The 23214-nt window shown below is 39.7% G+C and overlaps 3 protein-coding genes across 4 annotated transcripts; all 3 read left to right on the forward strand.

Annotated features, from left to right (window-relative positions):
• Window positions 1–4126: 4126 nt before the first annotated feature.
• On the forward strand, window positions 4127–12409 carry sp6 (Sp6 transcription factor). 2 transcript variants are annotated; one of them, XM_010732644.3, is made up of 2 exons: window positions 4127–4327; window positions 8751–12409. In XM_010732644.3, the coding sequence occupies exon 2, from the start codon at window positions 8873–8875 to the stop codon at window positions 9797–9799; it is 927 nt and encodes a 308-aa protein (XP_010730946.1). In that variant the 5' UTR covers window positions 4127–4327; window positions 8751–8872; the 3' UTR covers window positions 9800–12409. The 2 variants fall into 2 exon arrangements, with proteins under 2 accessions (XP_010730946.1, XP_019121677.1); XM_019266132.2 differs by lacking the exon at window positions 4127–4327 and adding an exon at window positions 8362–8496.
• Window positions 12410–14257: 1848 nt separating this feature from the next.
• On the forward strand, window positions 14258–17905 carry cwc25 (CWC25 spliceosome associated protein homolog). Its single transcript, XM_010732643.3, has 9 exons — window positions 14258–14423; window positions 14837–15009; window positions 15105–15341; window positions 15433–15502; window positions 16295–16443; window positions 16647–16719; window positions 16811–17019; window positions 17138–17305; window positions 17449–17905. Exons 1-9 carry the CDS (start codon window positions 14406–14408, stop codon window positions 17558–17560), a joined length of 1209 nt encoding a protein of 402 aa, XP_010730945.1. The 5' UTR covers window positions 14258–14405; the 3' UTR covers window positions 17561–17905.
• A 1522-nt stretch (window positions 17906–19427) lies between these two features.
• Window positions 19428–23089, forward strand: psmb3 (proteasome 20S subunit beta 3). Its single transcript, XM_010732641.3, has 6 exons — window positions 19428–19579; window positions 20811–20995; window positions 21208–21315; window positions 21447–21624; window positions 22736–22830; window positions 22920–23089. The coding sequence occupies exons 1-6, from the start codon at window positions 19577–19579 to the stop codon at window positions 22966–22968; spliced, it is 618 nt and encodes a 205-aa protein (XP_010730943.1). The 5' UTR covers window positions 19428–19576; the 3' UTR covers window positions 22969–23089.
• Window positions 23090–23214: the final 125 nt, after the last annotated feature.

A 23214-nucleotide genomic window follows, 5' to 3' on the forward strand; every position in this document is an offset into this window, starting at 1 on the left:
GACGGCGCCACTGCTGTTTAACAATCAAAGATGGGAGGCGGGGGCTCACAAGGAAGTCTCTCCTCGAAAAATACAGGTGTTTGGTACAATCAAAGCGCAGCTTGCAGAAATGACTGGGTTTGAAGTTGAAAGGGGAGGCAGGAGGAGAGGGGGGCCGTTGTGGTGAGTGAGTGCCTGTATGAGAGAAAAAAAAGTGACTCAGAAGACAACTGTGGGCTGGTCTCTCCTCCGGGATTTTGAATAATTAACAAGGATAAGGAAGTTGACTACTAGGTGCTTACTGTTTACTTTGTTTGGATTTTTTTTTGCCTCTGGAGGGGAAGTGAGGCTTTAGGCGGCCTAGCTCTCTGGAGGCTGGCGTGTTGGCAGGAGGATTTGTCTGGGACACCGGTATGGTTCCCGTGGGACTAGAGGCAAGTCAAACCAGCCAGAGGCCAGTGAATCAGAATCAGGACCAACTTTATATGGTGGGAATCTTGTATACAAAACACATATCCTTGAAGGAGAGCCCCAAGTTGTACACACAGAAATAAAATCACACACAAACTGTGAGGATGAGAGTTCAGATTTATGTCTCACGTAAACCATTTTGGCCTTCAGGGGAAACAAAGAAAAAGCTTCAAAAACTTGTTCCCTGACTAATTACTGTAATTACAAATACAATAGAAACTGAGAAGCAACGATAAAGCACATTTAGGGTGTATAGGACATTGTTAGATAGTTCCAGTAATAAAAATGTTTCTTTCACTATTCTATTCCTTTCTTGATTTATGGGCACTTAATAAACATTTGCATCTGGAAAGATGCTTGCTGAAAGTCCGCTGAGATACCGCTCACACGTCACCATCTTAGCTTAGCATGACGACTTGAAACGGGGAAACAGTTAGCCCCCTCTATAGTTAGTTATCTCTCTCCAAAGGTAACTAAATCAACTAAAACTACAAGCACCTCTGAAACTAACAGAAATGCTACTAAGCCTATTTTGTAAACTGTTGATCTAAAAGTTAATTCTTGATCTTGGAAACCTTAGCCCATCCATCCATTATATGTAACTGCTTATCCTCAACAGGGGCACAGTGGGGCTGGAGCCTATCCCAGCTGGACTTTTCGTGCCAATTCATAACAGAGCAGAGACATCTACATCTCATGGTCTTCCTTAGCAAACCAGGATGGCCCAGTTATGTGGCGGTAGTTTGGTTGACATTAAATTATTTATTCAGATAGATTCATCCATTCTAGTCCTATGATCCTGTGTCTCAATTGCGCACACACATGTACAGGTTAAGTTACTGTAGGGTTACTGTAAAGTTTTTTGGACTCTGATGCTGTCCTTCACAAATAAAATGAAATTCCAAAAGAGGTTTCTGATCTAGCAGCAGCTGCTCACAAACAAGAGTAAAGCTATAAATAATCCACGACAAAGTGTCTCCACAAGCATATATAAAGTTCACAGTAGTTTGACTATACACCCTCGATAATTTCCTCACGGTACAGTACTTTTTAAAGAATTTATGACTGAGTGCCAAAACACTAACGCTAGCATGTAAGAGGTCAAATGGGTTGCTGATATATTTATAGATGTTACTTCACCATATTAAAATTCACGGGGATCTTGCTGGATTGAAAACAAAAGTAAATGTCAGTACTTCAGGAAAAGCCTCCTTGCAAGAGTGTTTAAAGAACCACAAACATTTTCATGTACACACAGCATAAATTCTTATACAAAAAAAATTATGTAAGCAGTAACAGGCATAAAAACGGTCAAACAAGCTATCTAAACACATTTAAATCATTAGAAGAATTTGTAAGCCCCTACTTGAAATTGCACTGTAATTAAATGTTATTAAGCAGTCTCTTTCTGATTGTGCTGCATTGTATTCATGAGGAAATATGCTTGACTATTTAAAGGCGCCGGTAAACAACATTTAGACGTGGTGTGTGGTCTTCAATTCAGTGGCCTGATCTCCCCTGTGTGTACAGGTACATTATACTGAAACATATGAGATACTGAGACATTATACTCATTTCAATTTTAAAAGTTTTACATGCAACAAATGGTTCAAAGTACATTTAAATGTTCTAAGAGTGGATATCCTTGCAGGTATTTCAGAATGATATTTGATGTGTTAAAATCAAAGTCAAGTATTGTGTACATGGAAACGGCCTTTCCTGATTAGCGAGTTCACTCTTCATGGCTGGAAGGTGTGTATAAATCTATCAAGACATAAACTCAGTCAAGATTTTGTCACTATTTGCTGATGGCCCTGGGTTTTCCATTATGTGACCATCATGTAATCAGTTCAAACTCAGCATTTGTAAAGTGCTGCTTCAGAGAAAGAGGAGCAGAGGGGGTAGGAAGTCACTTCCCGCCGGCCTGTCTGTGGTCTGTGTTTGTCAGTTGATTTGAAGCTGCTCCACCAACATGCTGTGACAGGAAAGGAATTAACTCAGCGAGGAGACAAAATAAAAGAAAAAGGCCTCAAAGGAAGATGATGTTAAAAACTATTAAATGTGTGATGCACATTCAAAACCACAGCAGTCCATTAAACTCTGACATATTACACGACTCGCAGGTTGGGAGAAATTCAACGTTTGGCACACACTAAAAGCCTTTTGTAGCCGTTCAGTCGTCATATTAAACACGGTTCATAAAATGTGAGCTACTTTTTCTTTGAATGGTTTCATGAGCAGAACTGCTGTCTGTTTTCTGCAAAGTAAGATCCCAAAGATTTGTGTATTGTGTGTGTGTGTTTTGGTCCAAGCCAAACCACCTCTCAGGAGTGTCCGCAATCAAAGGATTTCCAGGTCTCAACTATCTGATTCACAGGCTGCAGTCACTGCACTGACCAGGTTACTGCACCAGAGCTGTACAGTGTAAAAGAGTTGACCTGAATTTTGGTACATCACCATAACCATCACAAAGTGTGATAACGATGTACCAAGTTTGTTTTATACTCATGTTAAATAGTTTGTAGTTTTGAAAGAAGAGTGCTGTAGAAATAAATAAAATGGTTATGAATGTATTATTAAATTCACTAATTAATATTGTCTTTTCATTTTAATTTGGAATAATAAAAAATAAATGTTGTAATTTGACAAAAAAATTGGAGTTTAAGTGGAAAAGACAAGGAGGTGGACTTGATCAAACTGATGTTTAAAGGTCATTAACATTCATTCTAACAAGTTGTAATATTTCAACTAAATATTCATGATATTTATCTGGATGTACATCTTGGTCAAACAATAGAAAGGTCACATTTCCAGCTGATACAGAGCAGTGGTTCAGCTCTTACGTACATGTCATGACCTCAGAGGTGTTTGCTTATGGAGCTTTTTGCTGTTGTATTGTTGACAGTGGTGAAAGAAGAATTCAGATAATGTAGAAAAGTAAAAGCAGAAATACCAATCTGTAAAAATCTGTATAAATCCTACATTGTAGATTTTCTTCAATAAGAGTACCAAAGTTTTAGCAACTAAATGTACTTTAAGTGTCAAAGGTAAAAGCACTCGGCGTGCAGAATGATCCCTGTCATTATTATGGAAGATTTTAACATTGAAGTTGGTTACTTCTATATAATCTATAATAATGCATTACTGCATATGTGAGCTCACATGTTTTGTCTGTGATCTCCAAAGTTCTGTCAAACAAATGTAGTGAAACAAAAAGCACAATATTTCCCCAAAGAGTTGTGAAGTATAAAGTACATAAAGTACCTTGAAACTGTACTTAAGTAGAGTATTTATAGTATAGTAACTGTTTCTGACTGCTGATCTTAGACTTCCTATGGAAATGCAGTGAATACAGGATCACACACATCTGCTCTGAAGAATTAACCATAGAATAAATTATTTATAATCTCATTTCACCTATAAAAAGGGGTGTACAAAAAACAGACATGACCGTAGTAGCAGCCTAAATGTGGGAGCTCTTTGGACAGGTAACCTCAGACCTCTGTGACGGACCGTCCCACTGATCCCCGTGTTTTCCCAAAGCGAGCCGTTTCCTCACCTCCAGCCGAGGGCGCATCTTCAAAGCTGGGGGACTACACAGCAGCAGAGGGCGGAGCCTGGAGGGACTCAAGACGCACAGCCTATCATAAAGTTTGTCACTCCTGAGAATGCTGCTTACCTGTGCGCCAAAACGCTGATATTGCCTCACCTGGACTGCGTCTGCGATGGTGAAAATCAGATGAAATATGATGAGGATATTATTTTTCTGTGCACTTTTTTCGACGAAGGGGAGACGCGGCAGAGCTGAGCTGAGACAAACTTTCTCCAACCAAGGTGTATTTATTCCAAAAAGAAAATAACAACAGCAGCTCCACAGGTAACTCAGGAATTTGCTATCACTGCGATCTACTGTAAGCGTTACCGTATAAACGACCTGATCCTGATCTTCATTAACATTACTATAAATGACTGTATGAAACATTTATCAAACGCTATACAGACTTCAAGTTGGCCACAGGGAACTATAAGTTCATACATGAGGAAATCATTTCATATTGAAGGCAGACAAAGAAAGAAAACTCAATACCAAAACATTTAGTACAACAGACGCACTAAATTGCTTTGTCTTGGGAAAAATTGAAACATTCCAGAAATTAAAAAAACATCTCCCAAGACAACATAAGAGCTGCAATTACACCATAAACTATTCTAACTTTTTGACATGTTCTTGTCATGTTCTCTGGATAAGGTAGATAAAGTAAATGGTTAAGAAAGTTCAATATTAGCCATCTGGTTAAACATGAATATATAGAGAATATAGGATTATATGTAGAATAAAATCAAGTGTGGATTATATTTAACTGACAGCAAACACTCAAAAGGCTGACCTGTAGGCATGGAGGGTCTGTTTCAGTAGGATGTAGCTCAGTGTGTCACGTACTGGCATAAAAAAGTTGAAATAATGTTTCATAAGCAACCAATTTACAAAGTATGTGGACTCACACCTGTATTATCAAATCTGTACATTAAAGCTGTTGGTTGGTCATTGCTGTTTATGTAACATTCTGATCTAATGTCATTATTGCAGCTCTTTTTTCCCCTAATATTAAATATTTTGGTTATTTAAAGTGTACTGCTGTAACGTTTTCATGCTCTCTGTGGAAACAGTCCCCAGGGACCGTATGAAAATGATAAAAACTGGGGAATAAAGAAAGATTAGAAAATACAATAAAAGATAAATATGTGGACGGCACTAAACGCAAGAGAGGAAGAATATTTTGAATCAAGATTCAGAGATAATTTATTCAAGGTAAACCGTTATTATTAAAGTAGAAGTGCATGTGATGGGTTTTGATAATATCCATAAAATGAATGTGTCTGCACAACAATCTGTGCGGTCTGGCATTAATTATGTTTGTATAGGATGAGTGTTTCATTGAAAAATGCTGCGGCGTAACTGTTGTGATTGCTCAGTATTTCAAATGTCAGTCTTAAAAAGAAATATATGCAGTGACTGAACACCAAATACAAGTCATGCATTCAAGACTTCACTCAAGTAAAAGCGTTAAAGTATAAGCAAGAAAATGTACTTAAAGTATTACAAATAAAACTACCAATATGCAGAATAAAAGCTTCAGTCAGTTTTATTTCATCATATTACTGGATCATTATTAATGTTTTAATAGGTTAGTGGTACCTTGTGATTGGTCAAAGTAAAGCTAATAAGTATTTTATATGTCATAACAATTTAATCTAAAACAATGCATCATCTTTTATAAACTAATTGTTAAATAAAACTGTTCAGTATATATAGTGTTTAAAGTAGCATTCAAATAAAGTATCTTAAAATTTAAATAATTTAAGTGATTTAACTTACTTGAGTACTTGAGTAAAAGTTCTTAGTAACTTTCCATCACTGTATATAAATATCATGGCAATTTTTTATAGTAAATTAAAACTTCTATGCAAACAAGTGACATTTTATACATCCCATATTAAATAAACTCCTATCTGCGTGTTTGACATTTAATCTCTTTGTCCACTAAACCATAAATCCTGAAACAACATAATCAAGCACGTGAAACTGTTCAAAGAAAGTTTTTGAGACTACTATTTTTGGGTTTATGTTTTTTTTTCTTTTTGAGAAGTGTCAAAGAGTTTTCCAAATAGAAAGAAATGGAAAGATACAAAAAAGGTGTTAAAAGCTGCTGCTTGTAACTTATGATCATAAAACATGCAGCAAAGCGTGGAATGCATGATACATAAATACATATGAATTAGCGTCGTACAGACACTCCTTAATCACTGAGTATGTAAAGCTGTCAGTCATATCTGTTCTATCTGCACTTAGTCATACAGCTAAAGCTGAGAGGAACCGATTAACTTAGACTAGCCTTTCATCTGTATGTCCCTGTCTTAATCTGTCACTCAGATATGCAAATGGAATTTTACTTTAATGATTTATTGTCACTTGTGTCATTTCATAAATTCCAATATAATTTTGATTCCTCTTATCATTGCACCAACCAGATTTTGTAGTCTGACTTTACATTACAACAAGTTAAAGTGTTAAATCTCGTCCTAGTACGATCTTTTGACGACTGACCTGACCCATGATTGATGTGGTCCTCTCCACCCATCTTGTTCTCCAAGCAGGTTAAAAGAAATTACTTGTAGACACCATTTGACCCTGACTGGTTTGTTTGAAGTGTCCAAAGAGAGTCAGCATTACTGTTTTATCTGTGTTATTCTAGGTCTGGGAGGAAATAGGAAGACTTGTGGTAGATAGAATGAGGATTAAACTGGGCATGTAAATCAGTCTGAAAATGGACTTCAAATGTGCAATACAGCAGTTTAAAGTAGCAGGTTAGCAGTCTTAAAAAGGGCAGCTATTTTGAAAAAGTACTTATCATTTAGGCTCTCAAATCAGAAACACTATGTGATGAATAAAACATCTGTGGGTGTAAAATGTGTCTTAAAACTCAGGAACAGTGCACATAATGCAATGAATCATAAAGAGAAACTTCTCTCCCTCTTTGTGCCTCCTCCCGATGGCAACTTGTAAACCAGGGGCTGTGCTGGGTCTTGGTCGGGCAGGTTTTATGACCACAGCTCTGTCATTGCTCTGTACCATCCTCCTCCTGCTGTCCGCCCTGGGGGCCCCCCCATGCCAGCTGTTTCCCTTAGGAGCTCTTAGTGCTCCCAGCACTTTGACGATCAGAGGAGGATGCTGCTGTCTTGATTTGTTTACGGTCATGTCAGTAAGAGCGGAGTTGAAGGGACCATTCCGACGTGCGTCTGAGTCGCATTCCCAAAAAATTACAGAGCAGCTCTGGCTCCAGGTCGACGTGATCATAAATCATCTTGACCTTTAACACCAGACCTTTCATCAGGGAATTCCGAACTAATTGGTTTACGATTTCATTGCAATTAGAAAGCATCTGTGACTGGGTTTGAATGAACCTTTGAGAACGACGTGTAATCCTCTTGGTTTGACCGTATTGACTCAACAAATTGAGATCTACTGAGGTGATCGTCCACTGTCAGTCAGAGTGACACCACCTGTGTGCTAAGCCACATGACACTCCGCCTGCCTTTGATGGATCTGCCATCAGTCTTGTACGTCGTCCACTGGAGCTTGACCTCTTCTTTTTGGATGACCTTGTGCAGTTTGCTATGTCAGATATGGTGTCACAACGAGTGATCTCAAGACCAACCTCTAAAGCTTCAGACTACTTTACTGTTTCCTGCTGTAAAGATAATTGTAGATGTTCTAGGATGGGGGTGTGGTGGAAGTCAACAAGATTGTTTGGGGCTAGGACATGTCTGGAAGCAAGCACAAGTCTTGCAGGCTGCTCGATTCTTGTCATGAATTTCCACAGACTTGTCCAAACTTTGACAAGTTTCATGTCATTTTTGGAAACCAGAGCCCGTCCCCATGCCTGCTGACACCTTTGAGGTGTGCACAAGTCTACATACTTGGAGTGTGTTGGGGACAGGATGCTGTTTCAGAGCGTGTGCCCGTAATTATACACAGAGTAATTGTTCTCATGTTATTGTTGGACTCCAATTCTCAGGCTCCTGAATGCCGTCAGTCTGCAACTGTTGATGCATTCTGCCGCCAGTGTGTAAGAGGCGGGGTGTTTTACGGGGCTCCTTTTGTAACTTGCCTGGAGGGCTGTTGTTGTAAATCATGTGTGATTTATAAAAAACAGGTTCTCCTGTCTGCCAGGTTTCATCTCCTCAAACCTCAGAGACGTACAAATAGACTTTGGCCTGCAGCCATACCTCCCTGGAACTTCTTCCTTTACCAAACTGCTCTCCTGTCAACACTCCCCTTCACTCTTGGCCCTCCCCCCGCTGCTGCCTTTGCACAGGGCCGATGATGTTGTTTTCTTTGCGCTTGTCTTTGACTGTCCTCCATGGGAAGTACCTGGCAGCGGATGCATGTGGCAGGCTTCTGCCTGGACACGTCTGTCTCCCCCCTCTGTTCTGTCTCCACGGCCACGCAGCGTGAGAACTGCAGTATCCATGGCGATGAAGGAGGTGTGCTCAGGGTTGGTTATTTAAATGTTGTAGACAGGAGGATTTAGGCCTGAGTGTCTGCACTTCTGATGTTCAGAAATGTTAGATCAGCAGAAGCTGAGTAATTTCAAAGCCGGGAAAAAAAATGACCTCAGGACTTCAAAGTCATTGCATGTGGTTTAGTGAAGTCATTGAGAAAAGGCAACTGAGTGGGAAAGGCTGAGCTGATACTAGACTTGAAGAGATAACAGTTTGTCTGTTCTTTCTCTCTACAGGTTTTTTCATTGCGTCGCCATCCAATCATGTGGTAATATTCTCAGCGCTACCCAAAAGATAGTGAACAACACTTTGAGTGGCTGACCTCATCAACAGTCCTGCACCTGCACCAGCTGCTCACATGGCCCACCCTTACGAGCCCTGGTTACGGACAGCACCACCTAGTGGCAGCTCAGAAGACATGAACATCCCCTCCTGGTGGGACCTCCACAGGGACGTCCAACCTGGGGGTTGGATAGACCTGCAAACGGGACAGGGTGTCGGCTTGCCTTCAGTGAGTCCAGGGAGCTCCATGGGGTTGCAGTCCTCTTTAGGCCCTTATGGCTCTGACCCACAGCTATGCACCCTGCCTCCAGCTCAGCACGCCCCGGCCTCGCACTCAGCCCACCTCTTTCCACAAGATGGCTTCAAGATGGAGCCACTGGCCCCTGAAATGCTGCAGCAAGAACCGTTCTCCCTGGAGGAACCACAGGAGAACGTTGTCTCTGCCCGTCCCAAGCCCCAACGCCGATCTTCTTCCAGAGGCGCCGGCCAGGCTGTGTGTCGCTGCCCTAACTGCGTCCATGCTGAACAGCTGGGCCAGAGCACTGACGACAGCAGGCGGAAGCACATGCACAACTGCCACATCCCTGGCTGTGGCAAAGCCTACGCTAAGACCTCCCATCTGAAGGCTCACCTACGATGGCACAGCGGGGACCGGCCATTTGTCTGCAACTGGCTCTTCTGTGGCAAGAGATTCACACGCTCTGATGAACTGCAGCGCCACCTACAGACGCACACTGGCGCTAAAAAGTTCAGCTGCGCATTATGTCCTAGAGTGTTTATGCGCAATGACCACCTGGCCAAGCACATGCGCACACACGAGTCCCCGCCAGGACATGGGGAGGAGAGGGTGAATGGAGACGGGAGGATGGATAAGGGCTTCGATGCAGCTACACCTCCTCAATCATCTTCAAATGTGTCTGCGTCTGACACTGCAGAGCCTCCGCTGAAGCTGAAATGTGAGACAGACCCCTCAGTCTCCAGTGTGACAGGGCAGTCTGGCTAATTTCATCACTTTCAGAAGAAGGTTTAACACTTGTTCCCCTCTCAGTCATAGAGGTGTTATAGTTTTACGATAGAATAGAGAATAGGAAAATGGTTTGGACAAACTTTAACTGATGAAAGTTGGTTGGAAAAGAAAGCGTTTGTCTGTGGTCCTGTGAATTCATCGACAGGGCTAACTCGATGATAAAATGCACACAGAAAAAAACAAATCGTACTAATTCTGTGGATAGAACTTTGTTCTGTTTACTAAAAGTGAAAGGTGGCTAAGGAGGCAACCAAGCTGAAGCTGCCGCTTGTTGCTGGACTTCCATTGCTGCTAGAGCCACCACTACCAATAGACCAAGAGACTGAGATGAGATCAACTGAAGGTGGCTTGTTACCTTGTTTACAATAAAATGAATCAAACATGTTACTGGAAGACTTGGAGAAATGTCTAACACAATTTATATGACCAATATCAAAAGCAGCATGCTTTTGAACAGAGAAAGGAGACGGCGATATTCTTTTTGTTTCAGACTGTCACCATGTGTGTAGCCTACTGCGCAAGATGTGATAAGATACTGGAATATGATGGAGCATTTTGTTATTTTAAAAAAGGTCAGTAGCTATTTGGATAGTTGACAGTTTAAGCCACTTAACTGTGTGTGTGTGTGTGTGTGTGTGTGTGTGTGTGTTGGTTTGTAAGTAATTAAAATGATATGATAATAACCAAAATGACAAAAACAGATAATAATGCATTGCAATGGCAGCATGCAGTAATGTTAATGTAATACAGACACATTAATATAACAGAATAGAATATGATATAATATGATATAATATAACATGATATAATATAAAAATGTGAGTTCCATGCACTACAAAGGCTACTATTTACCAAAAATAGTGTGTTTCTGGCCACCAAGGTAGGTTTGATGGCAAAACACTTGACTCATACAGTAGGAGAATGTGAACACTGATTCAATGGAAAGCAACGATACAAACAACCATTAAGTCTGACAATGATGTGAAAAAGACAAACTCACAAATCACAACTAATTAAACCCAAAGAACAAAAAGGTGGTCAGAGCCACAGAGGGCAGTGACGTCCTCCATGCTTGGCAGGTAAGAAGAAGAAGAAGAAGATAAAACTGAGCGTCATAATCACCAAAGCTAGACATTTCGAGAAAATGCTCCCTGGGTTGCGAAATGCTGATGACAGTGAACATATTTGGCAGTAAACATGACTCCACAGAGCCACCTTGTCAACACTACAGCCTGCTGGTGCTGGAAAAAACTTCCAGTAAGTTAGTTTATTCACAGACTTATCCATAAACTGAAGCTCCACTCAGCTGTACCGAGTATGCTGTGTTTTAGTGTATTTAAGCTTATTGTTTTGGTTTTCTGACCAGGTTCAGTCTCTACTGCCCTCATCAATTTATACCACCCACAGGCAGCTGTTTTCTGCAAAAATGTTCTGATAAACCCACTGCAGGCTGATTGTTCGGCACCAAACGTTGAAAAACAACAATAAATTAGCCATTAGTGAGTGAACATAAAGTATATTTGGCAGCTTGAAGCAGGTATTTCACCTAAGGAACTGTTGAAGACCAAACTGGGCTAAAGGGAGAGCAAATATTGTATTTGTCAGGTATTGCAAATATTGTATTTGTCAGGTGGCCAGAAATGAATGCCAATTGTGCTCTCTGTCTGCTCGATATGTAATGAGGCAACTGTTAACAAGGTCACCATGATGTCTTTTTACAATACTAATATATCTGTGTGATAATTACAGCTTGTTTCGCTGGGGGCCAATAAAATGAAACTATGATGATGATACCGCTTTTCATATCATAAATCTGCAGCGGAAAATATTGAAAGAACTTTACTTGAATTCATGCCACAAAAAGGTTCAGGCAGTACTACCAATACTATCCAGGTGTACCTCATTAAGTGGGTTTATACAGTTCTTCCAAATATCATCAGCTTGATTACCATTTGCATGTCGGATCAAGCTTCAATCCCAATCATCAACAAAGAATGTGTGACTGGCTCATCTCTCAACACATTTTATTAACAGCTGTTGGTGCATGTGCACTTTTTCCATGTTCACTAACACTGACAAGTCATTTAACAAAACACATTATAACCATTTGACATGCAGAGACAGCTGTCTAGTAACAACAATCAAATGCAGTTGAACAACACATGCATCAGAAATTGTTTAGGTTACTTGTTTTGAATAGTTAACTTTCATAATCAATATTATGTGATCAATAGTTCTGTAGCAAGCAGTGTGAGCGGCTTTACAGTTTCAAACACTATTAGGATGTATGTAAACCATCACAGACATTAGGCTGAGATTTCTATATATATTAGGGAGCTTGCATTATTGGAGGCTCACGATTGCTGTATTTATGTATAGAAGATAAGAAATGGAAGACCTTGCTTAAAGTCAGTCAGTCAATTATTGTGTATTGACTATTATTATTTTTTGTTGATGTTATTATAGATAGTCTTTTATGTTGGTCAGTAGAACAAGATGGACAACTATTTTAAATTGGTTGCTGTAGTAAATGTTTTAGTTGATTGTAATTAAATAAGTTCTAAAACTTTTAATAAGTTAAGTATCATGGTGTAATAACTTGTATTTAATCTATTATTGTCCTTTATTAAATAAAAAAACTATATTCTGTGTCCATGTTGAACCTTTATTTACCAGGTCTGCAATTATTAATTACTATTAACAGTTTTGTTAATATTATTAATACTATTACTATTATAGGACAGATAGTAGGATATTTTTGGGGCCAATAAATGTTTGTATAGTATATTAGATATTACACTGTGAAAAACTGACTTTTCTGGATAATTATACATAATTCTTAAATTTGCAGTTCTAATTAATATTAGTAGTGTTTTCAAAGGATCAATGTGTAGTTTTTTAAAGATTTCTTTGGCCTTTTTCAAGCTTTATTTTTTAGATAGCTTGAAGAGTGACAGGAATGAGGAGAGAGAGAGATGAGGAATGACATGCAGCAAAGGGCCACAGGTCAGATTCAAACTCTGGGTCGCTGCTCAGCCTTTGTACATGGGGCGGATGCTCTACCAACTGATCAACAGCTAATCAACACCGCCAGTTTGTAGGTTTTTGTGGCATATAGTGGTGTAGTTGTTGAGTGCAACCACATTACCCCACTCCCATCTCGTGCTGAGCATCAAGGAGAAACTGCAGTGGCTGTGAAATGTGCGTAAAACACGAAGACCATATCTCGTGTCCCAGTGTTTAGTTTGTCTTTTCCACTGACCGTATAAAGAACGGATGGTGTATCTGTGATGTCACATACAGGTTTCTGAAGACGCACCGCTGACTGCTGCTGTTTTTGGTCCTGCCTCTTTTGCCTCCTGGCTAATCTGAAAATCAGCAACGGTGTGGATCATCAGTGGACCTGAGGCAGGGTGAACGAAGCCTGGGTGCTGTAATGGAGCCCACCTCTCAGTCAAAGCGGCCACACTGTTAATTTTGCATAATTGTTAGCCTTAATATGATCTGAACAGGTCTATAAAAATTCACTCTCAGTACAGTTGTCATAAACGGGGAAATTAGCTATAAAGACCAAAACAATTTTTTGTACCAGGCTGTAAACATGAAAAATTTGCTGTGAAGTTGGACGTTTTAATATGGGGGCTTATGGAGATTAACTTGTTCTGTAGCCAGCCTCAAGTGGCCATTTCAGGAACTACAGTTTTGGCACTTCAACATTGGTCTCACTTCACAGGCATGGAAGCTGCAACTTGGCCTGTTTTACAAATGAAAACATAGTTATGCATATTATATTTAACTTCTGCCATATTCTGTAAACAAAGCTTCCTATATCTTACCCACTGGACCTTTAATATAGTAGTTAAACCACTGGTTCAAACCCTGAGGGCTGCCTAAGGGATCGCAAGATAAATCTGAGGGGTCACATAATAAATTATAAAGATAAATTATTAATTATACATTTGAAATTTTGGATGCTTTAATTTCTTGTAAAAATCATTTATATTAACTACAAAGGAAAATTACAAAAGACAAAGTACTCTGTGGTTAAATTATTAATAACCTATGTCCACACTAATGACATAAACTGAATCATAATTTGTTAAATTGTCGCGTTTTTATAGCTCCCGGGCCAAATAGCTGGGAAACACTGACTGTTGCATTCATGGTCAGGATGTCTGCTTGTCAGAAACACAGGGATGACTCATGCAGGAAGCTGTCTCAACAAGCCGGCAATAAATATCTGTCTGATGACATGACACCGTTTGTGCAACAACCACCAAAACATTTTTATTAACTGCTTCCCAAACATGTTGAAAATCATGTCGCGACTCGACTGTTTATTCACGAGACCAGCAGCTCGCAAATGTCAGGACCTTACCACGGGCACGTGAAGGCAGCATGAGCTGGAACCGGAAGGAGAAATACACAAAACAGGAAGCGGATCAAACACATCGCTCGCGAGCCTCGGTGGCTCCATTTTCCAGCTAGCTCTCGAGCTACTTTGTCTCACCTTTTGTAGTTTTTTTGTTTTCATATTTGTCTTTTTCTATTTTTGTTTAACTCAAACGAAGACTCTTTCAAGATGGGGGGCGGTGATCTGGTGAGTGTGAGCTGTCTGTGATGTTTGATCAAACTCTATCCACAACATGTCTGTGTGTTCACTGATATCTATAATAATAATAATAATAATAATAATAATAATAATAATAATAATAATACCTGCTGGGAATAGTTAAGATCCTCAGTTCAGTTCAGCTATTTTTGTTTTACCTTTGGTCTTATAGTTTAATAGTTGTTTCAATAGCTGATGGATAGTAACGTAATGCTAACGTTAGGTTAACGTTAGTTAGCGTTAGTATGACTGACTATCATAAGATGAAATAATAAATAAGAGACCATCTTTATACTTATTTCGTCCACGTGAATAATGCTGGTTGTTAAAGTGAGACTCGTACACTGATGCCTGAGTACACACACAGTTACTAACATGTCTTCGACCCTGTCTTTCACTAGAACTTGAAAAAGAGCTGGCATCCCCAGACTATGAAAAACATCGAGCGTGTCTGGAAAGCTGAACAGAAACATGAAGCTGAACGCAAGAAGATTGAGGAGCTCCAGAAAGAACTCAAGGAGGAACGGACACGAGAAGAAATGACAAGATATGCAGAGGAGAGCGGCGCCATCAAGTTAGTCCTGATGTTCTCTGGATGTTTTGTGGTTTAAGACAAAGAAGTAGGGTCTAAATCATGTTATATCTTTTTTTTTTTTTCTATGGTGGCAGAAAGAAAGACGATCGTCTGGACTGGATGTACCAGGGCCCTGCTGGCCAGGTGTCCAGAGATGAATATCTTCTGGGACGTGCCATTGACAAGCAGATCACAGACCAGTATGAGGAGCCTGAGAGTGGTCCATCAGCTGAGACCGGCCTCCTGCCCGGGTCCATCTTCAACCCAACCACCCCTGCCTCTAACCTCGACCTGGCTGCCAAGATCAGAGAAGACCCCCTGTTTGAAATCAGGTCAGTAAGTCCCTTCTTGTTTGTAATTTGTTCTGAAAGTCTGTTTTAAAGTTATGAATCATTTAATTTATGTTTTGTTTGTTTTCTTAAGGAAACGTGAAGAAGAGAAGAAGAGAGAGGTCCTGACTAACCCAGTGAAGATGAGGAAAATTAAAGAAATGGTAAATTTACTTTGCAACTGTTGATGTATATTTTTTTGTTGGTGTTGTTGATGGATTCATTTTGACGACCTCCTAAAGATATTTTGACTTTTCACCAGTCAAGATTCATTTCTAGTCAAGATTTCTATTATATTACTGTAAGTAACCATCTCACTCATGTCATTTACATGTATTGCCCTCCTTAGCATCTTTAAGTGATATTTTATTCACTAAAATTATATTATAGATATACATAGTTTAGAAAATGGGATTTGCTTTTTTTATTTTTTTATTTTTATTACAAAGCAGGTCTAGGTGCAAGATAAATACTGCAAACTCAATCCATGGATAAATGCACCTAGCCTGTATTTAGAAACTATAATTTTAAATGTGCTGCCAGGACTGTATGGTTGTGATGTCACAACTATACAGTTGCCGCACTCAGCACCAAGGTAGGCTACAATCCTGTGGCTGTACATCACTCAGAAATCAGTCTGCCAATTAGAGGAGAGGCTCATTAATAATATTATTAATAATAATAATAATAATGAACGCAAGACAAACATACTTTTCTGGCTAGAACTACAGAGAGAAACATGACAGAGGAGGTGTAAAACTATACTGAGGCTTCTTTTTAATACCTAAAACTAAATTTTTTTTATGGATATCAAACCTTCAAACAACTCACTAGAAAATAGTAAGATATGGGACATTTAACACAAGGCAGCTGCAGCTGTGTTTGATAAGTCGTACAGAAGAGGGGCATTGTCAACCGTTTTATTTATGGTGAAACATTGCTTTGTTCTCTCACAGCTACGCCAGAATCTCGACAAGAAAGACAAGAAAAAGAAGAGGAAGAAGGAGAAGAAGGAGAAGAAAGACAAAGAGAGGAGAAAGGAGAAGAAGCATAAGAGACGGAGTTCAAGTTCAAGCTCAGATGAGGAAGACGAGAAAAAACACAGGTATGAAAGAAGACTGTGTAAGAACTAACTGGAACATAGCATTTGTGATTTATGTCCATTCAACAAGCACAGCGTATGATGTACGACGTGAGAGTACTACATTTTCTACAGTGGGATTCACAGTATTACTGCACACAGAGGAGATTTAATCAATAAGTTCAATTAAGTACCTGTTTTAATTACCATCTTTGGTCTATTTTTAGATCAAATTCACGAGATGAATCTTCAGCAGACACCAAGTCCCGCTCCCACCATCTTCCAGGCTACGGCCTGCAGGTCAGTGAGCAGCATTCATATGGTCTATTGTACAGTTTCATCTCTCACTGGACCAAAACCTTTTACAAACAGTTTAAATCTTCTCTCTCAGCTCCCCGCTGGCAGACATCATCAGTCATCATCCACCTCCAATCACTCAGGACGTCGCGAGAGGAGCCGCTCACGTTCGCCTTACAGGAACAACAGGGAAAGTCACTCCTATACGTCTTCCTCCTCACACAGAGGCGATAGGAAGTTCGAGCCTAGAGCTGCCAGCCCGCAAAAAGAGCACTACCACCGACAGAGGCACCATGTGTCCAAGTAAGAGTCCACATGACATTCTTCTTTAAATTCTTTGTTAAAGAAGTCCCGTGAAATCACCCGTTTCTCATTAGATACGTAATCTCTCATGCGTTTTACTATTATCTGTCTGATGTAGGAAGCTCTCTGCAGAAGAGCTGGAGCGTAAGAGGCGGGAGATGATGGACCAGGCGAAGCAGAGAGAGGAGGACAGGGAGAATAACGTGAAGAGATACAAGAGGCAAGACGAGCAGGAGAAGCAACGGGAACAAAATGTCAAGCACGACCGTCACGCTGGCTTCATTCAGTAAGTCTCTGAGCAGCATCGACACAGAGATGATGTGTCTCTTATCTTGTTTTAAAGGCATGGACAATGTCCCCCTGAAGCTGTTTTTAATGCTTAATGTTTAGTAAGTTCAGTAACACTCACCTTTGTTTCCCCTCTTGCAGTAACATGAAGCTGGAGAGTGCTGCCAGCTCCTCCTTGGAGGACCGAGTGAAGAGGAATATCCACTCCATTCAGAGGACGCCAGCCTCCCTGGACAACTTCATGAAGAGATGAAGACACACCACATTTATCACACAGAAACTGAAATGAACTGATTGAAAATACACTGAGTATGGATGGTTCAAACGGGGATCAACGCTTGCCGATTTTTTTGAAAAGCAATTTCCACAACAGCAACATAAATTATATTTCAGACAAATGCAAAAAGCCAGCATGGCTGCCCTGATAGCCAATACCTCTTTAAAGTTCACATGATCTGAACTGTGTACAGTATCTAGTTTTTTGTTTTTACAGTGTAATAGGACCTGATTTTATCTCAGAGGTTTTTGTAATATATGTTTGTTACTTGGTGTACACCTGTGAGTAGTAACTGGAATAAAAACATACTTCCAGAACTCCCATTATGTTTTTTTTTTCTTTTTAAAACAGCCTATGTCCTCACCATGGATTCTTTAACACAACACATAAACATACAATATTCACATGAACACCTCCATTATCAATGGAAGAGTTCCAGGTCACACAAAACAAATGGCCTCTGTTTTTTCTGTGCATGGATGGATGGATGGATGGATGGATAGATAGATAGATAGATAGATAGATAGATAGATAGATAGATAGATAGAAAACTATAAAAAGTAAAACAGACATAAAAATAATTTAGAAATAGAGGAAAAAACTATACAATTAAATTAGACTGGAGAAAATGAATGACAGTGACAACATTGTCTGCACAGAGACTAATATCTATATCTATATATATATAATATATATAGCATATATATAATATATAGATCAGGATATATATAATGAGATTCTAATTCACTGCTGTAAAGATCCTTTGAAGTAGGATTTATATTACTCTGAGCTTCACTCAGGGTGCTGTGAATGACTTAAATGGGATTTATTTATAAATTGAGAGTACATTTATGGATCAGAATTTTTGATAACTAATTGTTGTTACAGGTAAACCAGGTATGTCCAAAGTATGGCCCAGGGGCCAATCACGGCCTGTGTTCAGATTTCATGTGGCCCGAAGCTTCATTTTTATAACATACTATTTATGGCCTGCTAGGATTATTAGATACTGGCTGGAATATGGCTGGAAGATTTGTTTTTTTGTTGACATAACAAAGCATTTGAACCTGACATAAGTGCTGCTGTTACGTACCTGTAGATGTGACACAAAATATTACTTTCTGAATGATTTTGTTAAAGACAAGAATAAGAGTGATACTTTTTAAACTTAAATGTTAACAGACTTTGCATTACTCATAATAAGTCATGTTTAGAATGAACATGAGGTTAAGACTTGTATAAACTGCAAGTTTAACGTGTTCCATACAATTTATTCTTTGTTATCTGACTCCAGATGTGAAAGAAAGGAAGAACTGGTTTTTAGATTTGTTCACGCCTGGTTGGTTTAGACTTGGTTACATTGTCATTTTTTAAATTATTGAGATAATGTTGATAATTGTGACAATGAAAACAAAATTGTTACAGAACAGTGCGTGTGTATGTAACGTTGATTGTTTTTTCTTTGTTTGATTTTTCTCGGGCATCTTCACATTGTAACCCTCCTTAAAAAAGTTTGGACACCCCTGAGGTAAACACATTCAGACAGATAAGATAACTATTTGTACTAAGTGAACAGGTTTGCAGCCATTGGTCAAACAATTTGAGGACCTTTTTTTTTTCATTGCCATTCATCAATGATCCAGTCAACAGAAAGGCCTGAGCGGACCCTGGCTGCATACCTGCCCCGGTGACTGACAGTCCAGCTCGGACCTGAAACTCAACGACGACAACTCACTTTTAATTTCGCTTTAACACGCCTCGAACAAACTATGCAGTTTGCGCCATGTCCCTCCAATGACAGCAGCGCTTTGCGCAGAGAGCCCGTTTATTTAGCCAATTACCTTTGGAGTACGCGATGACGTAGAGGAATCAAGTCTGTGTGATCTCTGTGTTTCTAAATCGTGTAGTCACTGTGTGAGCAGAGCAGTCCTTTAATCAAGAGTCCACAGGTTCAGACGCGCAGGAATACAGCACAGCACCGGTACCGGCACCATGGTAAGAGCAGCACGTGTTGGACTGTATGCGGATGGTCTGTTCAGTGAAACGACCTCAAGTTTATTAATAAAGATGACGGTTACAGGAGCTAGGCTAATGTTAGCTCATCTGCAGCTAGCTCATCAGAGTTACCTGATATCCTCTGAAACACATTGAATGCCTTTGAGTTATCCTGATGTAGTTTACATGATAAGTAATGCTCCAGTTCAGTGACACGGATCATTACAGTTAAATTCAGCAGCCAGCGAAAGCCGGAAGGCTAAACATGTAGCCATGCTAGCTGCTAACGAGCTAACGCTGTAGCTACAGATGGATGCTGAGTTCACTGTCACGACATGCTGCTGTTAATACTGCGACCCGCTGATACTGTCGCACTTCAGCTCTGCATCAGTAAAATATCGATCAGATATCGGCAGCTGTCAGCTTCATGCTTCAACGTCACAAGTTAGCGGCTGGGTAATGCTAAAGAGCCGCAGCTTCAAGTCAACTTTACTGTCAGTGCTGCGATAAGTATGCAGAGTCATGAAATGTCGTTTCCCTCTTATCCCGTGCAAACAGCATAAACACGACATATAAAATATATAAGTGAAAGATGTGAGAAATATAAAATATGCAAATCTGAAAATATATACAAGCTGAAGCAGCCGTGTGGCAATATGGCACAGTGTAATGTGGATTATCAGTATAAATATAAATGTATGTATGGCAGTACGGACAGAATTAACAGTATTTACAGTATACACAGTGAGGTATATCAAGAAAAGAAATATATAGGCCAACAGTTGTCAGTATATTTTAATATCACTGCATTTATGAACACAACCCGTATAAGTGTACCTTTTTATTTGACTGCTATTTATTAAGTTTGTTCCAGTTTGAGTTATTTTAAAAATAATATTCCATGTTTACACGTGGGCTAGAAATAACCCTGATAGACACACAAAATGTTTCTCCCCTTTTTAATTCTTGTATTCTTATTTTTGTAGTTTTATAGTAAAGCTTGTTATTAGCTTATTATATTGTATTATTTTCTCAATAAACCAATTGATTGTTTGGACAATAAAATATCAATAAAAGTGAAAAATGCTGCCAAAACTGTGAAATAACTTGTTTTGTCTTTTTGCTAAAAAAGAACTTCAAATGATTTGATTAATCAGAATTGATGCAGATAAATTGCAACTAATAATTTCACCTGTTCATTGCTTCATGACTCATGTCATCTCTCTTCCAGTCTATTATGTCCTATAACGGAGGGGCCGTCATGGCCATGCGGGGGAAGAACTGTGTGGCGATAGCAGCAGACCGGAGATTCGGCATTCAGGCTCAGATGGTCACCACAGACTTCGAGAAGATCTTTCCCATGGGAGAGAGGCTGTACATCGGACTGGCTGGACTGGCCACCGATGTTCAGACAGTGTGAGTGTGTTTAACCTCTGTCTCTTTCTTTTTGTCTCTCTTCTTTACCAGAGCATGATACCAGGTTTTTATTCATTACTGTTAGTAATGTTGAGCTGGGAAATGAGAGAAATTCTGTGAATTTTTTTTTTTTCGGAAATGATTATGAAATATGAAATGTATCAGGAGTGATGAATAACACCGCTAACTCCATGTCTGTGCCTTATGTGTAGATCCCAGAGGCTTAAATTCAGACTGAACCTGTATGAGCTGAAGGAGGGTCGCCAGATCAAACCCAAGACCTTCATGAGCATGGTGTCCAACCTGTTGTACGAAAGGAGGTGAGTGCACAGAAGTCTACTCTGATCCATGAGACCTATGTCCATCTTCAAGTCTGCAGACGTACGACATGATGCAGGTGTTTTTACAGAAGATAAAAGACCACGTGGCTAACATGTGATGCTCTCATTAGGTTCGGGCCGTACTACATTGAGCCGGTGATTGCCGGACTAGATCCCAAAACCTTAGAGCCATTCATCTGCTCGCTGGATTTGATTGGCTGCCCCATGGTGACAGAAGACTTTGTCGTGAGCGGCACCTGTTCGGAGCAGATGTACGGCATGTGTGAATCTTTGTGGGAGCCAGACATGGTAAGTAGTAAGGATGTGCGATATGTAAGTGTCAAACATTCCCCACGGTAAGAATATGTCATCCCACGATAAAAACGAAAAATTCCCATTGATGACATATGTATGTGCACGACATACTCTGACTCTTTCCTCATGCTCTGGCTGCCAATCAGACACTCGGTCGAACCTCCACAGACAGCCTGAAATGTCTCTGAAGCAGAGACTATCCAGGTGGATTCACGGACTAAACTGATAATCTACCTGCGTGTGTGTTCTGACTTTGTTTATTTCATGTACCAGCTTCTAAATCTGTTATTTCATGTACCAGCTTCTAAATCTGAGTCTGACTCGCAATTTACGTCGCAAAATATAATGACACGAAAAAGTTTAATTTGATTTGTGTCTGGTGATTAGAGAGCGAGCGAGTGAGGGAACGAGAGAAAAAGAGAGAGAGAGCGAGAGAGAGAGAGAGAGAGACAGACAGACAGACAGGCAACAATAACAGAAAGTGAGCACCAGCCTCGATAAAGCTGTTATTAATCAGCAAAATAAAAAGTTATTTCCTGATTGTTTTACAGCAGTTACATTCAGCAGGTATAGACACGTCCACCACCAGCCCCCCCTAGCCTTTATTATTATTTTGGTGATAGATTTATAGTCAAAAAGATTAGGTTTAATTTGTGTTTAGTTATCGTCGTTTTTATCGTTACCATGATAAATAACAGAAATCATCGTAATAAATTTTTTTTAGTCCGTATCGCCCATCCCTAGTAAGTAGTGTGTGAACTTTGAAGGCCCTCTTACACCTGTAGGCTTACTGCTTGTTCAACAATAGTTACTGCCAGTATATTTACATGTAAATTAGTATTCTCCTAATTTAGAAAATCTATGATGTTTGCAGGATTCTACATAATAATGAGGAACCATGAGTGCATTATTGTGTTTGTACAGTAACTATACAGTTTCAGTGTTTGACTTTAATAAAATACTGCCACCTCAGCTGTTTATGCTGTTTGTGCTGTAGATGTTAGTTTTAGAGACACACCTCCTCTTGTAAAGTGCACGGTCTGTCATCCTGGCCACAGGCGAAGATTCACGACTGTTTATTCTAAATATGTGTTTGATCATGCAGGAACCAGAGGACCTATTCGAGACCATCTCCCAAGCAATGCTGAATGCAGTCGATAGAGATGCCGTGTCTGGCATGGGAGTTGTCGTACATGTCATGTAAGTACAGTGTGCACAGGGTAGAGTTAGGTGGAATGACTGGTTTACAGAGATTGACTGCCTTCTCTTTTTTTTTTTTTTTCTGGCAGTGAGAAAGACAAAATCACCACACGAACCCTGAAGGCCAGGATGGACTAAAGCTGCTGTTTCTCCCCACACTTCACCAACACGCATTTTGTATACAAATAACAATCCCTGTACTTTGTCTTTTTTTCTTATTGATATGGTTCAATAAAAGAACATAGGTTTAAACAATGAACCTGATTCATGTCATGTTGGACCACCACTGTACACATCTTTTTGTTGGACAGGTTCTGAATAAAAACAAGACGCCACAGAAGTTCATTTGAAAATCAGTGGGTTGGCTGATGTAAAAAGTTGACT

This window comes from Larimichthys crocea, chromosome I, assembly GCF_000972845.2.
Source record: "Larimichthys crocea isolate SSNF chromosome I, L_crocea_2.0, whole genome shotgun sequence".
Classification (NCBI taxonomy): Eukaryota; Metazoa; Chordata; class Actinopteri; family Sciaenidae; genus Larimichthys; species Larimichthys crocea.

Coding starts and splice junctions, on each gene's coding strand:
- cwc25 (XM_010732643.3), top strand. Junction 15,342..15,432: donor GACCCCCTGTTTGAAATCAG/GTCAGTAAGTCC, acceptor TGTTTTCTTAAG/GAAACGTGAAGAAGAGAAGA. Junction 16,720..16,810: donor TTCCAGGCTACGGCCTGCAG/GTCAGTGAGCAG, acceptor CTTCTCTCTCAG/CTCCCCGCTGGCAGACATCA.
- sp6 (XM_010732644.3), top strand. CDS start 8,873: ATGGCCCACCCTTACGAGCCCTGGTTACGGACAGCACCACCTAGTGGC.
- psmb3 (XM_010732641.3), top strand. Junction 21,316..21,446: donor AACCTGTTGTACGAAAGGAG/GTGAGTGCACAG, acceptor TGCTCTCATTAG/GTTCGGGCCGTACTACATTG. Junction 21,625..22,735: donor CTTTGTGGGAGCCAGACATG/GTAAGTAGTAAG, acceptor TTGATCATGCAG/GAACCAGAGGACCTATTCGA.